The sequence below is a fragment of the Manis javanica genome, chromosome 14 (assembly GCF_040802235.1).
Source record: "Manis javanica isolate MJ-LG chromosome 14, MJ_LKY, whole genome shotgun sequence".
Classification (NCBI taxonomy): domain Eukaryota; kingdom Metazoa; phylum Chordata; class Mammalia; order Pholidota; family Manidae; genus Manis; species Manis javanica.
In genome coordinates, this window is record NC_133169.1 from 61,175,423 (window position 1) to 61,194,271 (window position 18,849).

The window sequence follows — 18,849 nt, forward strand, 5'->3', positions numbered from 1 at the left end:
TTTCCCCCGAATTTGGAATTCGCCTCAAGAGCTCCCTGGGTGCTCATTACAGAACTAGTCTAACTATCTCTCTTGCTCAATGGACAAGCACAATCGTTACTAATTTTCTAGCTCCAAGTTTCATGAAGACTTCATGACAGAAATACAACTGCAATAAAGGTGAGTAAAGCCTGTACACAGCAGTGTAACTGAATACCGTTGTGCACAATTTCATTTAAACCATTATTTAATGAAATATAACTGCATATGAAATCAAGGCAGTGAGTCAATTTCATGATGCAGTATGTTCCTTTTGAAGTGGAGACCTGCAGAGAGCAAGCCAGATTTGTGCAGCCTTTAACCTGTAAGTAAGGGAAAATACAGCTGTGTGTGTGTGTGTGTGTGTGTGTGTGTGTGTGTTTAATGCTGTATTTTTAAAACTTCCCCCGCACCCCCCAAAAAAGGAAAGGAAAATAAATAGCTGTAGGCAGGACTCCAAGTTGCCAAGCACAGGGTCTTCTGCTTTGAAGTGTCTTTGGTGCCTAATAAAGCTCAATAGTTGCTTCTGATTCTAAAGGGAACATCGCTGTTTATAACTGAGGTCATATATTTATATGGCACATGTTTTCGAGGGATTTTGAGAAAAGGCTTTTCCTTATGTGATCTGATGTCACCCTCTCTTCTCCACTCCAGCCTTCTCTAACACTAAGTGTAACTGCTTGGCCAGCAGGTGCACAGAGCAGATGCGGCTCAGCACTTGGCAATCACCTTGCTTCTCGGACGCCACCCCCACCCCCCACCCCAACCCTCCCCAGGGCTTCTCTGGAAAATGGGGTAGGGCCACCTTCTCCTTGTTACTCATAGGTTTTTCCCAAACATCCCAGGAAACTGGGGACTTCCCTATGCTCTGGACCCACCTCAGCACTTGAAACATATTCTGAATCATTAAAGGGCGAAAGTCAGATGCTCATCACCTTTCAAGGGATCAGGAGAGGTTACTCAGGCTCGGCCATTGCTGCTGAGCATAATGGTTGTGGAACAGCAGCCCTGGGAAGGTTGAGAGGTCCTGGTTTCCCATGCCTTTGTGCAAATGAAACTGCTCCCTGTGGGACACAGCTTGAAAGTGACCGAAAGCAAGGGAGCTGGGGCTGCATCTTGGAGTTCCCGTTTAAGTGTGTGTGCACAACTGCTGGGGCAAATCACCCCACATCTGTGGGCTTGCTGGGCTGCTACAGGCCTTTGTGGAAGTTCAGGCAATGACGTGGAAGTAACTTCACCATGTGCACTGAGCGAAAAGAGCCTCCTACTATCATCTTTACTCCTGAATTCTCAGGAAATGGCTGTTGCAAGAACTAAGGAGATTTCAGAAGCCTAGCAAAAAAAAAAAATATGCCAGTCTTTGCAGAATTCCTAGGACCCTGCAGAACTAGCAGCAAGCCTGAATTTGTATATACAAGCCAGAGGCCTCCAGCTCCATAAGTGGTAAATCAAGATATACTTTACCTGTACTGAACTACTGTTAGATTCTGTTCTCCGCAGTGCCTTGCACATCGGATATACCTCATCCAGCTCGACTTACTAGGTTCCCCACCATCAATAAAGTGCTGTAGTGTCCCATCTTGGTCATATATCTAGAGAAGAGGTCAGAAGGTCAAGTAGTTAGAACGAATCATCAGCAATCATTTTCCCTGCTTCCCTTGGTGTCTTGTGTGTCGGCTGCAGAAATTTATTGCCCATACCTTTGCTAGTGGTTAGTGAAACTTGTGGAAACTCAACTGGAATAACAGGAAAATATATTTTGGTGATGCAAGTCGAGCACATTTTCCTTATCAAGCCAATCTTCCCTGTATTAAACATATTTCTGGTATCTGAAGGATGTGAGTGCCCATGTTTTCCAAAGAATATTTAACCTATTTTGACAGGCTACTCTTAAGTAATGAGCTGCTGGATAAACAAAGCAAGCTGAAAGGAGAGGCCACATGGACATGGCTGGAACAGTCACACAAAAGGCCCCCGGCCCCCCAACACATAGCTGTTCGAAGGCATTCTGGAGGCAGTAACCATCTGTTCTACAAGCTGGGTGACCCCTTGCAGAAGGCAGAGAGTTATGGAGCTCTACAGAACTGATAAAACAGACTCTGATTGGAAGAAATAAATGGACTCTCACCTCGCAGAAGATGGAGGACTTCAGCTGTCAGGACCTGAAACTATTAGGAGAGGAGTCATCAAAAAAGAGAGACCCTCGAAAAGGGAAAGAAAAAAAGAATAACTGTTTCCTATGGATTTTAAATATCTTCACTGAGGTCAGTTTAGTAATTACTGCCTTAGGTCATCTCAAGCAGATTTCCTTTCAAGATTACTTTCAAGGAAATGAAATCTGCTTCAAACCAGGCAATAAGCATGGCACAAAAAGTCTTATGCAAAGCAACGAGCCAGCCCAGCACGCATGTGCGGAGGAAGCCCTGCCAGGAGAGGCAATCGGCTCCCACTTCTAGGAACCAGGGTGGCCCCGGGCCCCTCGGAGGATGTGGTAACAGAGGAGTGGGAGGTCAGGGGGTACATAGGCACAGCAATGCTAGGACATCCCCAGTCTTAGGGGCATCGAGGAAGCAACAGCTACAGTTCTCAGAGGACCATGGTATCGACGAGACCTTTTAAAACCCGATAGCCTCTGAGATGCTCCCCTGAGCATACTGAGAAATCAAGTCTCTTTCTCCTGCTAAACAGTCTTTCCACTTTTCCTTTCCAAATAGATGCAGAGAATAAGCCTCACTGGTTACATTTACATCCTACAATTAGTTGGTCATTCATATTAATTTAGTTCAGTATTTCTATTCTGAGGGCCAAAGGCCTTAGTGATGACAGTTTCTTTTATTATCACCAGTCATTCTAAAACAGCTGATTTTTTTCTTTGCTTTTCTTCAAGTCATTTATCTCCACCCCCAACCTTGCCAGTAACCTGCACAGATAAAAGACATCAATCTAATAAAGACAATTGTTTCCCAGTTAAGACTGGGTAGCGTGCCAGAGTGATCACAGCTGATAATCAACATAGCCTTAGAAGAATGAATAGATTCCTGGATTATATTATATTATTATTAAGATGAATGACTCCTTTAAATTCCTTGTTTGGGGATGATGGCAGAGAATGGAAACATCTCATGTGGGGGCTACAACTGCTAGGTGATCTCTCTAAGGACAGGCTTCATATTCAGGTTAGCTTACACTGTAGTTATTTTCTTCTTGTTCTTATTTTTGTTTAAGGAAGCTGGTTCAAAGATTCAAAATTTCAGTACTGAGCCTGCTGTTGACAGCTGATGCGACATTGAGCGAAGCCATCAGTTCCTTAAACGCCACTGTTTATCTAGAACAGAGCCAAAAATGTTGATGACCGAGGCCTCTGCCCCATCCTTTCCCCTTGAACAAACCTCCTGGGGGTGCTGCTGGTGAAAACAATTATGAAGCGCTTTGAGAAGTACGATTTTCCTCTGTGCTTCTAGCCAGTGTTCTCAACAGCAGGTAAAACTCTAATATTTACATGTAGTCATGCTCCCTTGAACCATTTTGAACCATTTGAACATCAGACACAAACAGTCTTGAGAAGGAGTATAAGAAGTGTTTCCTCCTACAATCTTGTTTCAGCCATAATCTCCTTCAACTAAGTATACTGGCACTACAGGCATCCTACACTTCCTGCCTGTTGGATGGAACTGACACTTGCCTACTTAAGGAAAAGTACTTGGCTACTGGTCAGGCTTTTCCCAAACACCACACAGTGCAGCACACAGCATAAGGCTGAGCCTCACTGGCTTCAGCTAATACTGATCCTACACTACTTCACATGAAACTGTGGTGAAAATCCTGTGCAGCTAGTTGGCTCCCTTTGCTGTGCACCCACTTGGAGTTGAGGAAACTCATTCCACCATCATACTTTCTCGCCCTCCCTCCTCGGAGCCCAGTGGTCACCAAAGCCAGTTGATGGTGCCCCCAAATACCTCCCAAGCCCATCCATCTCACCGGAGCCCAAGTCAGCCGCCGTTCTCTCCTGAAGCCCTGCAGGTCTCTGAACCGCTCTCACTGCAGCTTCCCCAGACCCCTCGGGCCTGTTCTCTTCACTGGAGCCAGAGCGCTCTTTCAAGACACAATCTACTTTTATCTGTTTCACCCGACTCCCTTACCCCAGAGAAAAGCTTCAGAAATGTCATAAAATGTCAAGTCATAACAACACATATCCACAGCACGTGGGGTGTCCTCATTAGCTCATCATGCTAACCTGGCCAGCGCCTCCTATCAAAGTTATTTAGGGAGGTCAAAAACGCCTCTGCATTTGGCTCAAGACAATCCTGGGCCCTTTGTTGTCTGTGCTGTTAAGAGTTAACATTTAAACTCCATGTTTTTTGAAAGAGAAACAATGGGCCTGAAGGCACTAATGCCTATTTCTGCTCATTTCTCTAGCAGAAGGAGAATAAAATTGGGAAAACTGGGATACCCAAACGGGAAAGCTAAATAGGAACTAGAGACTTCTCAGAAAGTTCTTGGTACTGATTTGCCCCATTATTACTCTCGAGTAAAGCTCAACTTTGTTTCCATTTAAGGGCTCAGTTTTTAAAAAAGAGAGGTGGGCAAAATTCTTCATGTAACTGAACTATATGTGGACACTGTGCCTGCATCCATCTACTGCACTGTCAGGGGCTGCCGCCTTCCTCCTAGGAGAGAAGGGACTAAAGGTGGGGAAATGTTTCAACAGGGTTCCCTGCAGAGCAGAAACAACAATCCAAGTTCAGGAAGTTGTTCTTGAAGGTTGCATTAACATCTACATTGGTGTAACGCTAAAATGCAATTTTAAGTTAGTTACCTAATAGGTATAAAAAATTTAAGGAATTTAAGGAGATGAATTAATGTCAAGACCAAGAGTTATTTTGTTTTCATTACCTTTCAGAAGATTTTTAAAAAGCAAAGAAGCATCAAAAATCTTGTACAAAGTATTTAGACATTCCCCCTCAGGACCTATGAAAATGTCAACAAGATCAGAAATTTTATTAATTCAAATAGTGAGAAAGAAGACAAGAGAGTTAGTTCATATTAAGGGGAAGATATACTCTAAAAGAACACTTGCAGTTTTGTTGAAAACAGCATGCTTTCTTCTGAATGACCAAGAACCACCAAAGTTTTAATAGCTGCTCTGTTCTTTCTAAGGACGCTAAGCAAATGATCCTTCAGAGATAGGGAAATAGATGTAAAGAAACACACAGGGCACTGGGTGGGAAAAGGGTTAAATACTGCCCTGGCAAACCCTCAGAAGTACAGAAAATATGTTTAGCATATTTGTTTTAGAAACCTAATTCCAACATTGCTGAAAGGGAGCATACAATGGCATGTTCACGTTGGAGAACATTTTGGCAATATCAAAATTAAGTTGACCATGCACATATCCTACGACTCAGTAGTTTTACTGCTAGGAAATTACTCCAGTGAAACTGTGACGTGTGCCCAAAGAGGGAGTTCACTGTAGCACTGCTTAAAATAAGTAATCAATAAGACACAATGGAAATATCCAGCATCAGAAGAATGAATGAACTGTGGTTTATTCAGTAACACAGCATGAAACACTTAAAGTGAATGAACTAGATCTGTTTGTATTAACATCCAGTTGATAAAGATAAATATCAAAACATAATGTTGATTGAGACAACCAGGTTACAGATTGATGCATTTGTTAACATTTTCAAAATACGTTAAAATAACATTTCAAAATACGTAACACTCTTATTAGTATATTTGATAAGTGTATAGTGTAATATACATATAACTATCTTTATAGCTATCCATATAATAAAATTCAGAAAAGATATACCTCATCAGAGCACTGGTCATGGAAGGGAAACAAAGGGGACGAACACGTTACCTGAAATGTTTCATTTTTCTTAAAAAAAAAAATCTGAAGCAGATACAGCAAAGTGTTAACACTTACACTTTCAGTGGCCTGTATATTGGCATTTTTTAATGTGTAAATTATACTCTCTGCTTTTCTAATCTTTTTCAAAAAATTCAAAGAGAAAAATAAATGAAAAGACAACCTAATCATTTATTTCTTTGTAGTTCAGTTTTTCTCTGTGTCATTAAAATTCTTGCTCATTATAAACCATGCGTGGCATTAACTGCAAATCACATGCAAAAGGCATTTTATTGTAATCCAATCCCTGATATCAGAAAGCACCACTTTGTCCCACAATCTTACTTTTCTAGAACAAGAATCTACTTTAAATGAGAACAGCATGAGTAAAACATACATCAGTATGTCTGATAAATACTGGTTGTGAGGGGCTTGTCCACAGCTTGCTCATTTATAAATGCTGCCGATTTGCATTAACAGTAATAATAATCATAGAAACAAAGTAAGCCATGATGCGGACCCATTTTAAAAGAATAGCAAGAAATCCATCTTCTGAATTACAGGCATGTGTGTACATTAGTGCCTCTGTGCAATCTGGTCTCTAAAGCAAGATATGCCAATCAGTGGCTCTCAGGCTGAATTCAGGCAATTGACCAACTTTGTTTTTCCTCCCACAGTGTTTAAAAAATTTAGAAATTCTACCTAATTCCTAATTTTTCTTAAAAAATTAAAAAAAAAAAGAAGATGGTTCCCTAATCTCTGGCAATAATCTGCTGCAACTGAGAAAATGAAGGTGGGCCCTTTTCAATCAACCATGTACTTTTCTAGTTCTCCACAGTCCCTGCCACTCCCTATTGTCCTATGTGCTCCTTACTTCACTAATTTACTTGCCTTCTTGGTCTCTTTAAGCATGCAAGTTTGTAATCCCAGCTGTGAAAGAATTATTGCTACCACTGAAAGTTGGTCTATTACAACTGGGGGGTGGGGGGCACTTTCAAGGAAAACTGCTGGAACTGATGGCCTGGGAGCCCTGCAGGTGTTCATCATTCCTGAGCTGTCCAGAAGCCATCATCTGATTGAGATCCAAGTTCTCTGTGCTACAGGGCTCCGGGGGTGAGAGAACAGAGAAGAGAGTTCATGTCTTTCATTTTTATCAGCACAGGTTTTTAATGATCTTTTTAAACAACGGAAACCCTCTAATTCAAAGACGTCTTCAATGTAATGCCACTATAAAAACAGTTTAAAAAAAAAAACAAGGAAGTCCATCAGGAAGCCCCTCGCCAGCCCCACCGACCTCACCCTTGCTCTCTGGAGCAGCTCCTGAGGCCTCACCAAGGGCCTGTGGTGAACTGGGGGACTCTGAAAAACCAAGGGCAGGGCACTTCCTCCAGCAGACAGGCCTCTGTGAATGTATCAGTTACTAACGCTCCTGCGAGAAAGTTGAGTACGTTGGCTCAAGTTAGAGCCCAGGAAAATCAGGTTTGGAAAGACCTCAGAGACCATCTGTTCCAACCTGATCAGTTTATACGTAAGGAAAAAGGATCTCCAGAAGTTAGTGTCTTAGACAAAGTAAGACTACTGGTCAGGGGCAGAACGAAGCCCCCTCTCCAGGCCTCCCCACACGCTCCATCCCTCTACCCTTCCCTGGGCTGGGGCCTCTCTCACCTCACTTACTTCTACAGCTTTCCTGAAGAGAGCCAATGACTTTAAACAGAAGGAACTGGAATTACAATGTAAGCATTAATCTGCTCCTGCTGGGACCTGGGTCTCTGAATTTTGGCATGGAAGAAAAAACAAATAAAAAAAAAAACCCCAAAGGTTTTACATGAAAAGGATTAGCCGATTTTCAAGGAGGACAGAGAGATCTCAGGCTCCTTCTCCCATGGTTCTGCACCTCGGCATGTCCCTGTGCCAAGGTTCCAGACACCAGCATTTGATTGTACACTGAAATGCCAGCCTCTCTCAGTTTTTGCCAAGCAGCTGACATGAGGGAGAGGATTTCAGGTCCAAACATCTAACAGAGGGCCCAGCATACAGACGCAGCTCAAAACACAGCAAAAGGATTTGAACTGAATTTTCACAACAGTTCTGTAGCTTCTTAAAGGTCTTACACTTTATTCAAAGCTTGAGAAGAAATCAGCATTAAATGCAATTAAAACTTTATTCTAAACACTAATATCTAGGGTTTTTACATCCTCCTTGAAACTAACTTCTTTCAATGCTATGAAATGCAAAGGTGAATTTCATATGATGATTAAAATATAATAAACAACTGCCATACAGCTGAGAAGAGTCTTTGGGAGTTTTTGAGGTATAGACCTGAGAACCCAGCACTATTCTAAGTCCTACACAGGGAAGGTCCAGGGAAGAACTGACCCAAAGATGGTTTCTCACATCTCTCTACCTATTCTCTACACAGTGCCTTTATATGGCCCCATCTTTCTGTAAAACTCCTAAAATTAGGGTTTCAATACTCACTGTTATTAGTAATTTGAGAAAGTCCATTGAAAAATACACCATTTCCCAAGAGGGATAAAAATGTTTTACTCTGCGATCCTCTGAGTCAGGATGTAGAGGTCCCTTACGGTGTAGCCCTTGGATAGCTACACAACTGTTGACTCAAAAGGATGACTCTGGGCTGTTTGGACTGTGAAAAGTCAAAAAACAGAATTCCTTCATTGCTAAATAAATATCTTTCTCTTGACAGTATGGTTCTTAAAGGAGACTTTCTTGAATGTTACCAGTGAAAACGTGCAATAGAAGTCACTCAGTCGGGAGTGACAGGGAGGGTCAAGTGCCCAGGTTAAGAGCACGCCCGTGGGTGTCAGCTCCAATGTGTGTGTTACAGCTGTGGCTCTGCCTTGGGTAGCCGTGTGACTTTGGGCACTTACATAACTTCTTGAGGAAACTGAGACCCTCTTTGAAAAAATGGTGCTAATGATAGTCCATATGCCAAAGGGCTGATAGGAAAATCAAATGAGCTCGTATATTGTAAAGGACTTAAACCAGTGCTGGACACACAGTCCAGCCCAGAGAGCACTAGCTATCCTTAGGCCATCCCTATGATTAGATGGGAAACAGCAGCCCAGGTATGTCTGCTAACTCGCTCATGGACACTGGATCACAATACGTGCACCATGTGCAAACTTGTTATGACTGATGTTATGGAACTGTAAGCTCCTTGAGGTCAGGAATACGTTTTAATCATTCTTTAAATTCACCTTCAGGCACCTTACACAAGGCCTTGTACATACCAGGAAATCAACTTTTGTTAAAAGAGAAAGAAAAAGATTTGGGATGATATCAGTAAGGTGTAGGAGTAAAATAGTCATTCCCATTTAGTCTTTATCTCCCAGATGAGCTTTGTAAAAAAATAAAATAAAATGTTTAAAATGCTGGATGAATGTGAATGCCATCTAGCCAATGGTAAGGAAGGTTTTCTTTAGTCCTACGTTTTCCATTTCCTAAATTTAATCAGTCTCCAGTTTAATGCAATGTTATAAAAATGTCATCCAAAAGACACAGGCACCCGCCACACCCTTAGGTGCACTCCTGGAGCACATCTGTAACTAACAGGTAGTTGTTACGTATGTTTTTATTAACTGTGGCTTCAGGATCCCAATGCCTTGTCACCGAACATCACTTACCACACAGGACAGGTGGTAGGTGAACACCACCTACCTACCTCTGAAGTCACTGACAGTTTTGGCCGGAGGAGGCCCCAACTTAGAGTGCTTCATTCCACCCTGGACACTGAACATGTTCAAGGCAGGTGGGCTGTCTCTGCAATTAAATGGACCTGGTGGAGGAGCAGGGGACATATGTGGATGGCAGCCTGGAGCAGCAGCTCAACAGGGAGCCCTGCGGGCGGGGGATTCCAGGCACTGCTTCCCCATCTAGGGAACAGACCACTGGGGTCTCCTAACCGTTTTGCTTTCCAACTTCCAAATCAAGGCTTCAGGAGACACCACAAAACAGTATTTTATAAATGACTGAAAGCATCTGCTGCCATCTTAACCCACAAAACAGCAGCAGCTGCCGACGAAGTCACACACATTCATGTGACATTTCAGTTAATAAAATACTTTCACAAGCTTATTTGATCTTAACTGACCTGGAAAGTAACTGGAATATTATTTCATATTACAGATAAGAAGCCTTGGACTGAGGAAGGGTAAGGGGCCTGTCCACAGTCCTACAGTTGATAAGTGCGTGTGACAAGGATGAAATCCTCCTGAATCACAGGCCACCTTGTTACTGCTATTTTCATCACATCCCATTTGTCCTATCAGGGAGAAAGAATGGAGCTTTTTCCTTAAAAGCATCCACAATTCTCCAAATGAAGGTCATAAAAACATTCGTAATGATTAATAATGGCATTTATGAAACACATTCCTATTTTCAGAGCACATGTCAATTTAGGAAGAATTCCTGAATCTGGAATTTACACAAAGCAACCATACAATGAAGAAAGATACAATTACCCAACTCTAGGTAAAAAATCACCATCCTTCCAGTGGCAATGTGCCTAATGACCAAGAAGAACATAAAAACATGGACAAGGCATACATTTGTGGATGAAAAAGTACATCTTACAATAAAATCTTCTTTGTTTAAGCAAATTCTAGCTCATGAGCCCATATTTATTTGTGTTCACTTTTTTCTCAAATAAAAAATACCAGAGGTTTTTTTTCCCCCATTTCAATAATTTCTCTCACCTGCCCCCACTACAATAAATTTATTTTGTTGTTATTTCTAATAAGAAACCTCTCTCCTCTCACTTTGGCTTGTACTATTTTGGAATGTTTGGAATGCCAAGATTTTAAGATGAGGTTTCCAAGGTCAAGTGATAAATGCCCCATAAAATAAATGAGTAATGGTTATATACACCGTGGCTGTATTTTCAGTAATGCTGATAGAAAGCTATATACTGTACTTTGTCAATTCACATTCATCAAGTTTCAGAAATATTAGAAAATCATTAGATGTTTATGTTGAGTTTGCAGATAATACTAACATATAAGTCAAGACTGAAATACGGTAATCAGAAAAACAGTTGAAAAGTGTCAATAAACTGTAAAACACCCGTGGTCGTGTTGGTGAAGCCTGCATCAGACAGGGGCAGAAGCAGCCGCGTGAAGAAAGGGAAATGGGTATTTCGGTCACACTGTGGGTCGGCTGCTGCTAAGCGTCAGGCTGGACGAGAATTCCAGCCTGGAGACCCGGGAGCTCCCGAGAGCTGCAGAGTGCTTGCTGAATCCTGCTTATCTCCGAGGACGCAGCAGCCGTCGATAGGAAACCTGCCATCCATCAATCTGGAGTCTTCTTCAGACATCTTCTGTCTGCTGATCAGAGGAAGACTTTGGGGAATCAGGATTCCATTATCAGGATTGTGTCTGTGATCTGAACAAGCCACTGAACCTTTAACTTTTCCCTTGGCAGAAGCATAAATGCTGGAAAAGTCCTGACAGTTCATTCATTTTGCTCCATCCTGGAGCCAGCTGATGTCTGACTGCTGAGACCCGCCCTCTTTGATGTTGTACTCTTTTGAGAGTGCCCTGCTGTGAAAAAAATTTTTATCCTTCCAAATTAGAGAGAAATATTTCTGCATCCAGCTGTTAGCTGTGACATGTCTGCCATTTTTCAGGGCACTGGCGTGGTGCCATCTGCAGGCTCTGTTGCAAACCTCTTTTCCCTCCGCTGCAGCATTAACATCCCCCATGCACAACTGTCTTCAGTGTCCACACAACATCAACACTAAAAAGGGAAATACTGCTAACCCTGCATTGCTGGGAACGGCCTCAGAAATATTTTCATGCAGCAAGTTCTTTTTCATTTCTTTTCTTCCTTTCTTAAAAGAGTTATCAGCACTGATGTCTTTCCCAAAGTATAAAATTCTTTGGCACAACCCACCCATTTAAAAATTGCTTCAGTTCAGTTTTTTAAAATCCCAGTTGTCATTAAAGCAACCAACAACAAGTCCTCACCTCCTAAATAAATTGACACATAAAATGAATTTGGATCCTGTGAAAACTTGTTCCGTATGCACAGAGTCCACTTTTGAAAACGGACATTCATTCAGTGAAGAGAACTGTGTAAATGAAGAAAAACTCTCAGGGAAGCTTGAATAAATATTTAGATCTAAGTAATCAAGAAAGCCTGCATCTTCTCATATTTATTCAGTGCCATCAGGGGTTTATAATGATTGCTGCCATGAATTGTGTGTATTATAAACAAAGGGCAGCTCACATTATTGCCATGTTTTTCTCCACATACTGAGATGAATGAGTAAAACACCAGTTTCCAGCTTCTCTCCCTTCCTGGCGTTCTTGCTCTTCTCTCTCATTTTCACTTTTGCTGAGACGGAGAGGGATCGGTGGAAGAGATTTCAGCCCTCAGCATCAGAGAATCCTGCCTTGCAACTGGTCTCAGACTCAGACACCACCCTTTCTCATGTAACCGGAAGGTGGATTAGGACACAAACAAATGACAGCAATGATGACAACACGCCATATATGAAAAGGTATCCACTTCGAAAACTAAGCCACCAGGACATTTGAATTAGCATCTTCTGCATCTGGAAAAACAGAGCCCTAGTTTTCCACCAAACAGGCAAAAGAACCATTATGGTCCTAAAATCATCCTTGAAATAATACTGGTCTGAATGGACAGGATTTGTATCTTTTCAATAATAATATATGAAATAGTTCTACACTTGAGAACTGTAAGATATCACATTAAAATGACTGCACACACTATGGGACACACTGGAATTCTCCATATGGTTCATGCAATATACCTTCAGAAGTACTATTCAACCCTTCCTGTAGTGGAAAGTTATGGTGAATAAATTCTAGAGTGCATGATACCATACAGACCTTGGTGAAAACTATTACTGATTTTACACCAGCATGGTAGCTACTGAAGCATACAATTGCCAAGTCTAGGTGCAAAGTGAAGTGTTAGATGGCAGTCATACTAAATACTTAAAAGGTTCTAAGTAGGGAATGTCTGTAAAGGGAATGTTGCTAAGAGAGAGACTGCTTCTGTGCATGTGTAGGCAAGCACACACCAGGTCCTAGAGCTCACCCACTTTTTTTAGAAAGAACTTTCTGGAGACACACAATGTTTGTCCCCATGAAATAATGGTTTCCTCTGGTTTTACTTCTCTTCAGAGCAGTCTACAGCTTTCTTTCTTCACTGAAATGTGTCACTCTTTAAATTATTATGTTTTCTTAAGTCTAAGACATTCTTTTCCTAAGCACACCAGTAAAGCATGATTCTCAGACACACTTTGGTAAGGGGAAAGTGACCATCTGTCCAGGGCAGAAAACACATCATCAGATCTTAAATAATTTAGGAGAGATTCCTCATGTCAACTCAGGACAGTGCCGGGCATGGACTGTGCCAGGCATGGACTCGGTTCCCAGTTTATACCATTGTGCCCCAGATCACAGGACAATGCAGAAAAGCAGTGAGCCCTCAGTTCCAGGGTGCTCAGAGAGTGAAAGTGGGAGAGTCACAGCTGGCCTAGACCAAGCACAGTCCCAAGAGAGGAACCTCAGGTTGCTGTCCTCCCAGGAAAAACCCAGTGAAATTCCAAGTTTTTCCTGGATCAAAAGACATGGGAGAGGGATGGATTTTGGCTTTTCAAAACCATTTTTCTTGAAGGAAGGACTGCCCTGTTACACAGTGGCCTGAATGAACCTAACAGCTTGCCATATATCTCCTTCCCACCAACATTTAGGAGAGGAGTCACCAAGGATGGAAAGTGATGGCAGTAATGACGAGCCTCGAATATAGACCTCTGACCTCCCAGACAGCATTCCTCCAACAAACATTTCATAAGCAACTACTATGTGTCAGCCGCTGTGCTCGGCGCAAGGCATTAAAAACTTAAGACCTAGACCCTGCCCTCAAGTAACTTACAGTACAATAGGAGAGAGATGCACATAATCAAATCAGGAGACATTTATTCTGGCATGAAAATCTGTAGATTTCCCCATCCACTCTTTGGACATTGTATGTCTAGGATGGGGTTCCTAGATGTGGGAACAGTAATCAATTACAATTTTGCAAAAAGGACCAGATTTAGAACTAGGGAGTTAAGCAAATTCTCCCCTGTGAAGGCAACATTAAACATTTCTTTAAAATTTGCCAGACTATTATATCAATGAAAGCAAAGACAGAAATCTGTCTTGTTTGCCTCAGTATCCCCAGGGGTTAACAACAGAGCTTAGCATACTCTAAGTGCCTGGTGGGCTGGTTGGTTAGATGGACGCTTAAGTGAATGGAGATGTGGAGGATAGGTGGACAGTCAGAAGAATACAGATGAAAGGACAGGATGGTTCTAGGTACCCAAGCTGGACCGTGTCCATCTGTTCTCTGGGCAAACCAACACAGATAAGGATGAGCTGGATATCCAAGGGGAATTTGACGGGATGCGATGCTGCCTTTAGGAGTCCTCACTGGCTAAAATGAACACTTTCTTTAAAGATGCCAAACAGTGTCTGCAGAGTTGAAGGCACTGTAGAGCAGCTGGATGGAGACTTCAGTCAATGGCGAGGCCAGAGGCTACCTACCCAGAGCCTGGCACATACCTGTCCCTCTGCGAATGCTAGTGCCTCCTCCCATCCTAAGCCCCCAAACTGCCCCTTGCTGAGGGAGACCGTTGCTATCTCTTTTTGGTAACTCTTGTTCTACCCTCCTTCATGCTTGATTACCTTTTTTCTGGGCAAAGTACTTCCTCTCATCAGGATCCCAGTAGCTGCAATTCACACCTAGTTGTGAACCTAGGTCAAGGTGCTCCAACTGGAAAGAATATTTGCATTTTGACCTTTATCTTCAAATGAGGCTTGAAAGGGGGATGCCTTTTTAAAGGAATTTGAAGTACTGCATTAAGGGTTGAAGTCATTCTGGGGAGGACAGATGACAATGTGGGACCCTTCCTACTGCACAGCTGGTACTTAGAGATCCAGGTGAGTCTGATGACTGGGTTGCTCCACTGCCAGGACAAGTGCACAGGCTTCTGAAGGAGCTCAGAGGAGAAGCTAAGGATTCTGGTAACGGGGGAACTCAGGTCTTCCTACCGAAGGGCTCAGTGCAGAGAGGTCCAGAGGTGCCAGCAGGGCCAGTCAGCCTCACTTTCATAAAGAGCCTCAAATTTAGAAATTGAAGTCATTTCCAAATGAGGTTATATGTACAATCACAGAAACAGACTGGCAGGATTGAGAGGCAGCCTCCTTTGCACACTCTAAAGCTGCCTCCTTTGACCAGACCACACTGCCTGTAGTGAGCTATCAATTAACATTTTTATAAATCTTGTAATTAATGTATGAATAGCACAATTATGTGTTTCTGGTGTTAAAGGCATAAAGTTGTTCAAGGTAAACATTTAAAGTACACCACTGTTTTTGTAACCCTGATTTGGCATTTTTTTTTCATTTTTCGATATATCAAGGGCCTCACAAAATGGAAGTGGCCCAGGCCCCCTAAACAGCCCTGGTGTGGGCTTGTGAATAAAGCTCCTTTCACACAGTCGGTCCAGAGGGCTGGCCAGTGTGCAGCCAGTGATGGGCCATGGCACTTCCCACAGAGAGACAGCCCTGTGTTCCTGGATAGGCAGTCAAAGTCCACAAGGCATAAATCCCCAGGAACCCAACCAAAGATCCAGTCAACTTGACTGTCTAGGGGGTGTCCGCAGATCCACCCGTTAACAGAGGTGTGACTGACGCCATCACCCAAAGAAAAGCAGCTATCTAATTCCTATGTTGTTATTACCTGTATGCTTTCTAATTATTAGACAAGACAGGATTCCCTTCTTTCCACAGGAAGCAACTGTGGGCTGTGAAAGGGAAGAGTACGAAAATCTCTCTTACACTGGGACCCACAGGGAGGTTTCAGGCTAGGTACAAACAGCTTGAAATCTCAAGAAAATGGTGTATATGCATGAGTTGTCTTCTAAGAAGGTTCATAGCTTTAAGTAGATTCTCAAAAGGGATATGTTAACTCACACACACACACACACACACACACACACACACACAACCACTAAACTCCACACATTCAGATAGGAGAGTACTGAATGGAGAAGTGGAGATGAGGACAGTGGATAAACTGGAATTGTGGAGATGTTTCAGGTATTTTTGAGAAGATTCTTGTCAAATTCTGATAGGTTTCTTTGGTCTCTGAAGCACCTGATCTCACTCTCATTTCCTCCTCTCCAGAGCTGGAGACCTGGGCTTCCTCTATTCCTTTTACTACACTTTCATTCTGCATTTGATTGCTACTGTGTTTTGATGTATTGGTTTTGCCTAAATCTCTGACCATATTTCCAGGACCACTAGATGAATAAACTGGAATAGAGTCCTTTGGTTGGTTTATTACAGAAGACATGTATTTCTAGGTTAGAGATTCATGCAAGAGGGCCAGGTTATATCAGGCGGCTCAATGCTTCAGCTTTGTGAACATTAAGCATTGCCTGTTGCTGCATTTAGTGAGTTAGTGGTTTATTAATAATGCAAAGCACTCCCTTTCAGTTTCAATCAAACCCTTTGATGCCATCATTTTTTCCTACTAAAAAGAAAGTGTATGATCACATTAAATCAGTCCACCCAATAGACCCATTTGCTTTGTAAGCAGAACAATGTTTATAAATTAAGGAGTTGTTTATCTTCCTCTGGCTTGTACCTTTATGTTTCCTAGTTAATTCCTTGGTAGATGATCTGAAAATTAGGGATCTTGGGTTCTAATTCTGGCACAGGCAGTATCAACTCTGTGACCCAGATAAGTCACTTACTCTGACTCAGCATGTCCTCCAACATGGAACACAGACATTAAATTAGATGATCTTTGGGATCCTCCAGCCAGCTTCCATGACCCTATGATTGATGACTATGTGAAATCTACCTTAAGAATAAATACTTGGCTGCTGGGGCCTGAAGGATAAAAGCCATTTTGAATATATATAAATATTTCCAATGCCCAATGAGGGGGGTAGGATAACATAACAGTAAGGCACATGCATTTTTATTATGCCTGTACCAATTTAATTATAATACATACCTCACAAGCTGTAGAGTATAACTAAGTTAAGAATAAACTCTAAACAGTTATATTGTTTTAAATTCCGTGCAATTGCAATTTAATAAATGAAAGTGAATTCATTTATACAAACGTGTACTGGGTACAATTAGACGGCATGCTGATCATGGTAATGGAATACAATCAGACAGCCTGAGTCTGAATCTGGAATTCACAATTATGAGCTGTGTCGTCCTAGGCATAGCACTTAATTTCATTTATATGATGAGGTAGACATTAACACAACTCCAAAGGTTTCTGTGAGGATGAAATAAGATAGTACCATGTAAGAGCCTGACACATAGTAAGTGCTCAATAAACAGCCCCATCAGCATTTACTTTTACTGGGTCTTCCTTTTGAAAACAAGTTTTGTTCTTCTTTGATATTCCTGAAGAACTAAGTACAGATGGACATGACAGATGTTTTTCCAACTGTTGTGTGTTAAGCAGCTCTGAGCAGGGCAGGAATCAAATCTAAGCTGTGTGACATCAGGGAAATTACTTAATTTCTCCAAGTCCATTTTCTCATGTGTAAAAAGGGAAAAATAAGCCCACAGGGTATGTAAGAGTTAAGAGAAATAAGGCATAGAGAGGACTGGGAAGAGTGCTCACATGCAACTACAAAAGAGAATTCCTAGAAAATGGAATTACTTTTTCTGAGTTTAGTGATCCCATTATCTTAAATACAAAATGTGCCAAATCAGAACGCATTTTGTAAAACCTCTATACAATTGTTCTGAATTATTACAAATGCCAAGACATTCAATAATGTTTAAAATATTGAGGCACATTCAAACTTGAAAATAAATTCCCCAGACACCACAGTTTTATATCATTGAATCACACCATATTTCTTTTTAGGTTAAAACAATAGTTTAAAGGCGGAAAATAATATTACTCCTATATCCTTAAGACAATCAGATCAGAATTTTACATATTTATTTTACAGAACAATTCTGAACTTGGGGTATATTACTCAAACCTAGGTTATAAAACCAAGGAAATATAATCATGAGAAGCTTCACAGAATTTATACTTTTCTCTATCTCAATACAAATATTTAGTTTCTATAACTCCCCTTGGAAAAACTATGAGAATTAACCCTAAAAAAATAATTAACTTTATTTAAAAAATTTAAACTTAGGATTGGAGGTTCAATTTAAAAGGGAAGACATGTCTGATGAAAGAATGGGCCTGTAAACAACTTTAGAAACAGTAATAACTGTAATTATGACTTATTTAAGAATTCACAATTTGCCTTCTCTTGGCCAGGAAACCATTCACAAACCAAATTCCCAGCAAGAGTAAATACCTATAAGAATTCCATGTACCAGAAGAAAGAATGAATATAAAGACACGGTCCCATTCATGAACCCCTTTCTCAGACTTTTGCTTTCACTAAAAGCAAAATTATTTCTCAGACCTTTTCTTTCAAAACCCATCTTTCAACCTTTGCTTTCATTAAAAGCAAAGTTATATATCCTTACCAGGACATGTGCCAGTTTTTATTAGGTAAGAGTATTTCTTTCTATAGCCAACTTTGCATTTCTTTTGCAATAAATTAAATACATGTCAAATTCTAAACGTCACAATTAAAATCCAAGAATATCTTTTTTTTTCTGAAAATGAATTTTGTCCTGCTAAGAAGCTGCATAAATCCTGGCTAGTTCATACATTTTTGCTTTCAAGGATGTAATGTAGCCATCAGAGCCTTTATATCATGTAAATAAATTTCAAAGATGGTATTAATATAAAAACTATATCATATAACCCTAAAAATTTAATATAGCTGCCATGGCAATAACCAGATCATTTTTCCAAACAAATATATATTCCATCATGTCATTTTGAACTTTTTCTGACCTGTTTTTTTTCTTTTTTAAAGACAGAAAACT

The 18,849-nt window shown here is 41.2% G+C and overlaps 1 protein-coding gene across 4 annotated transcripts in view; it reads right to left on the reverse strand.

Moving 5' to 3' along the window:
- Positions 1 to 18,849, reverse strand: part of PRDM6 (PR/SET domain 6) — a 150,743-nt gene that overhangs the window by 35,387 nt on the left and 96,507 nt on the right. For all 4 annotated transcript variants that reach the window (XM_037005254.2, XM_037005253.2, XM_073221071.1 and 1 more), the window contains one exon: positions 1,483 to 1,610. In XM_037005254.2, the coding sequence (XP_036861149.2) occupies positions 1,483 to 1,610 (128 nt within the window). The remainder of the gene's footprint in view (positions 1 to 1,482; positions 1,611 to 18,849) is intronic.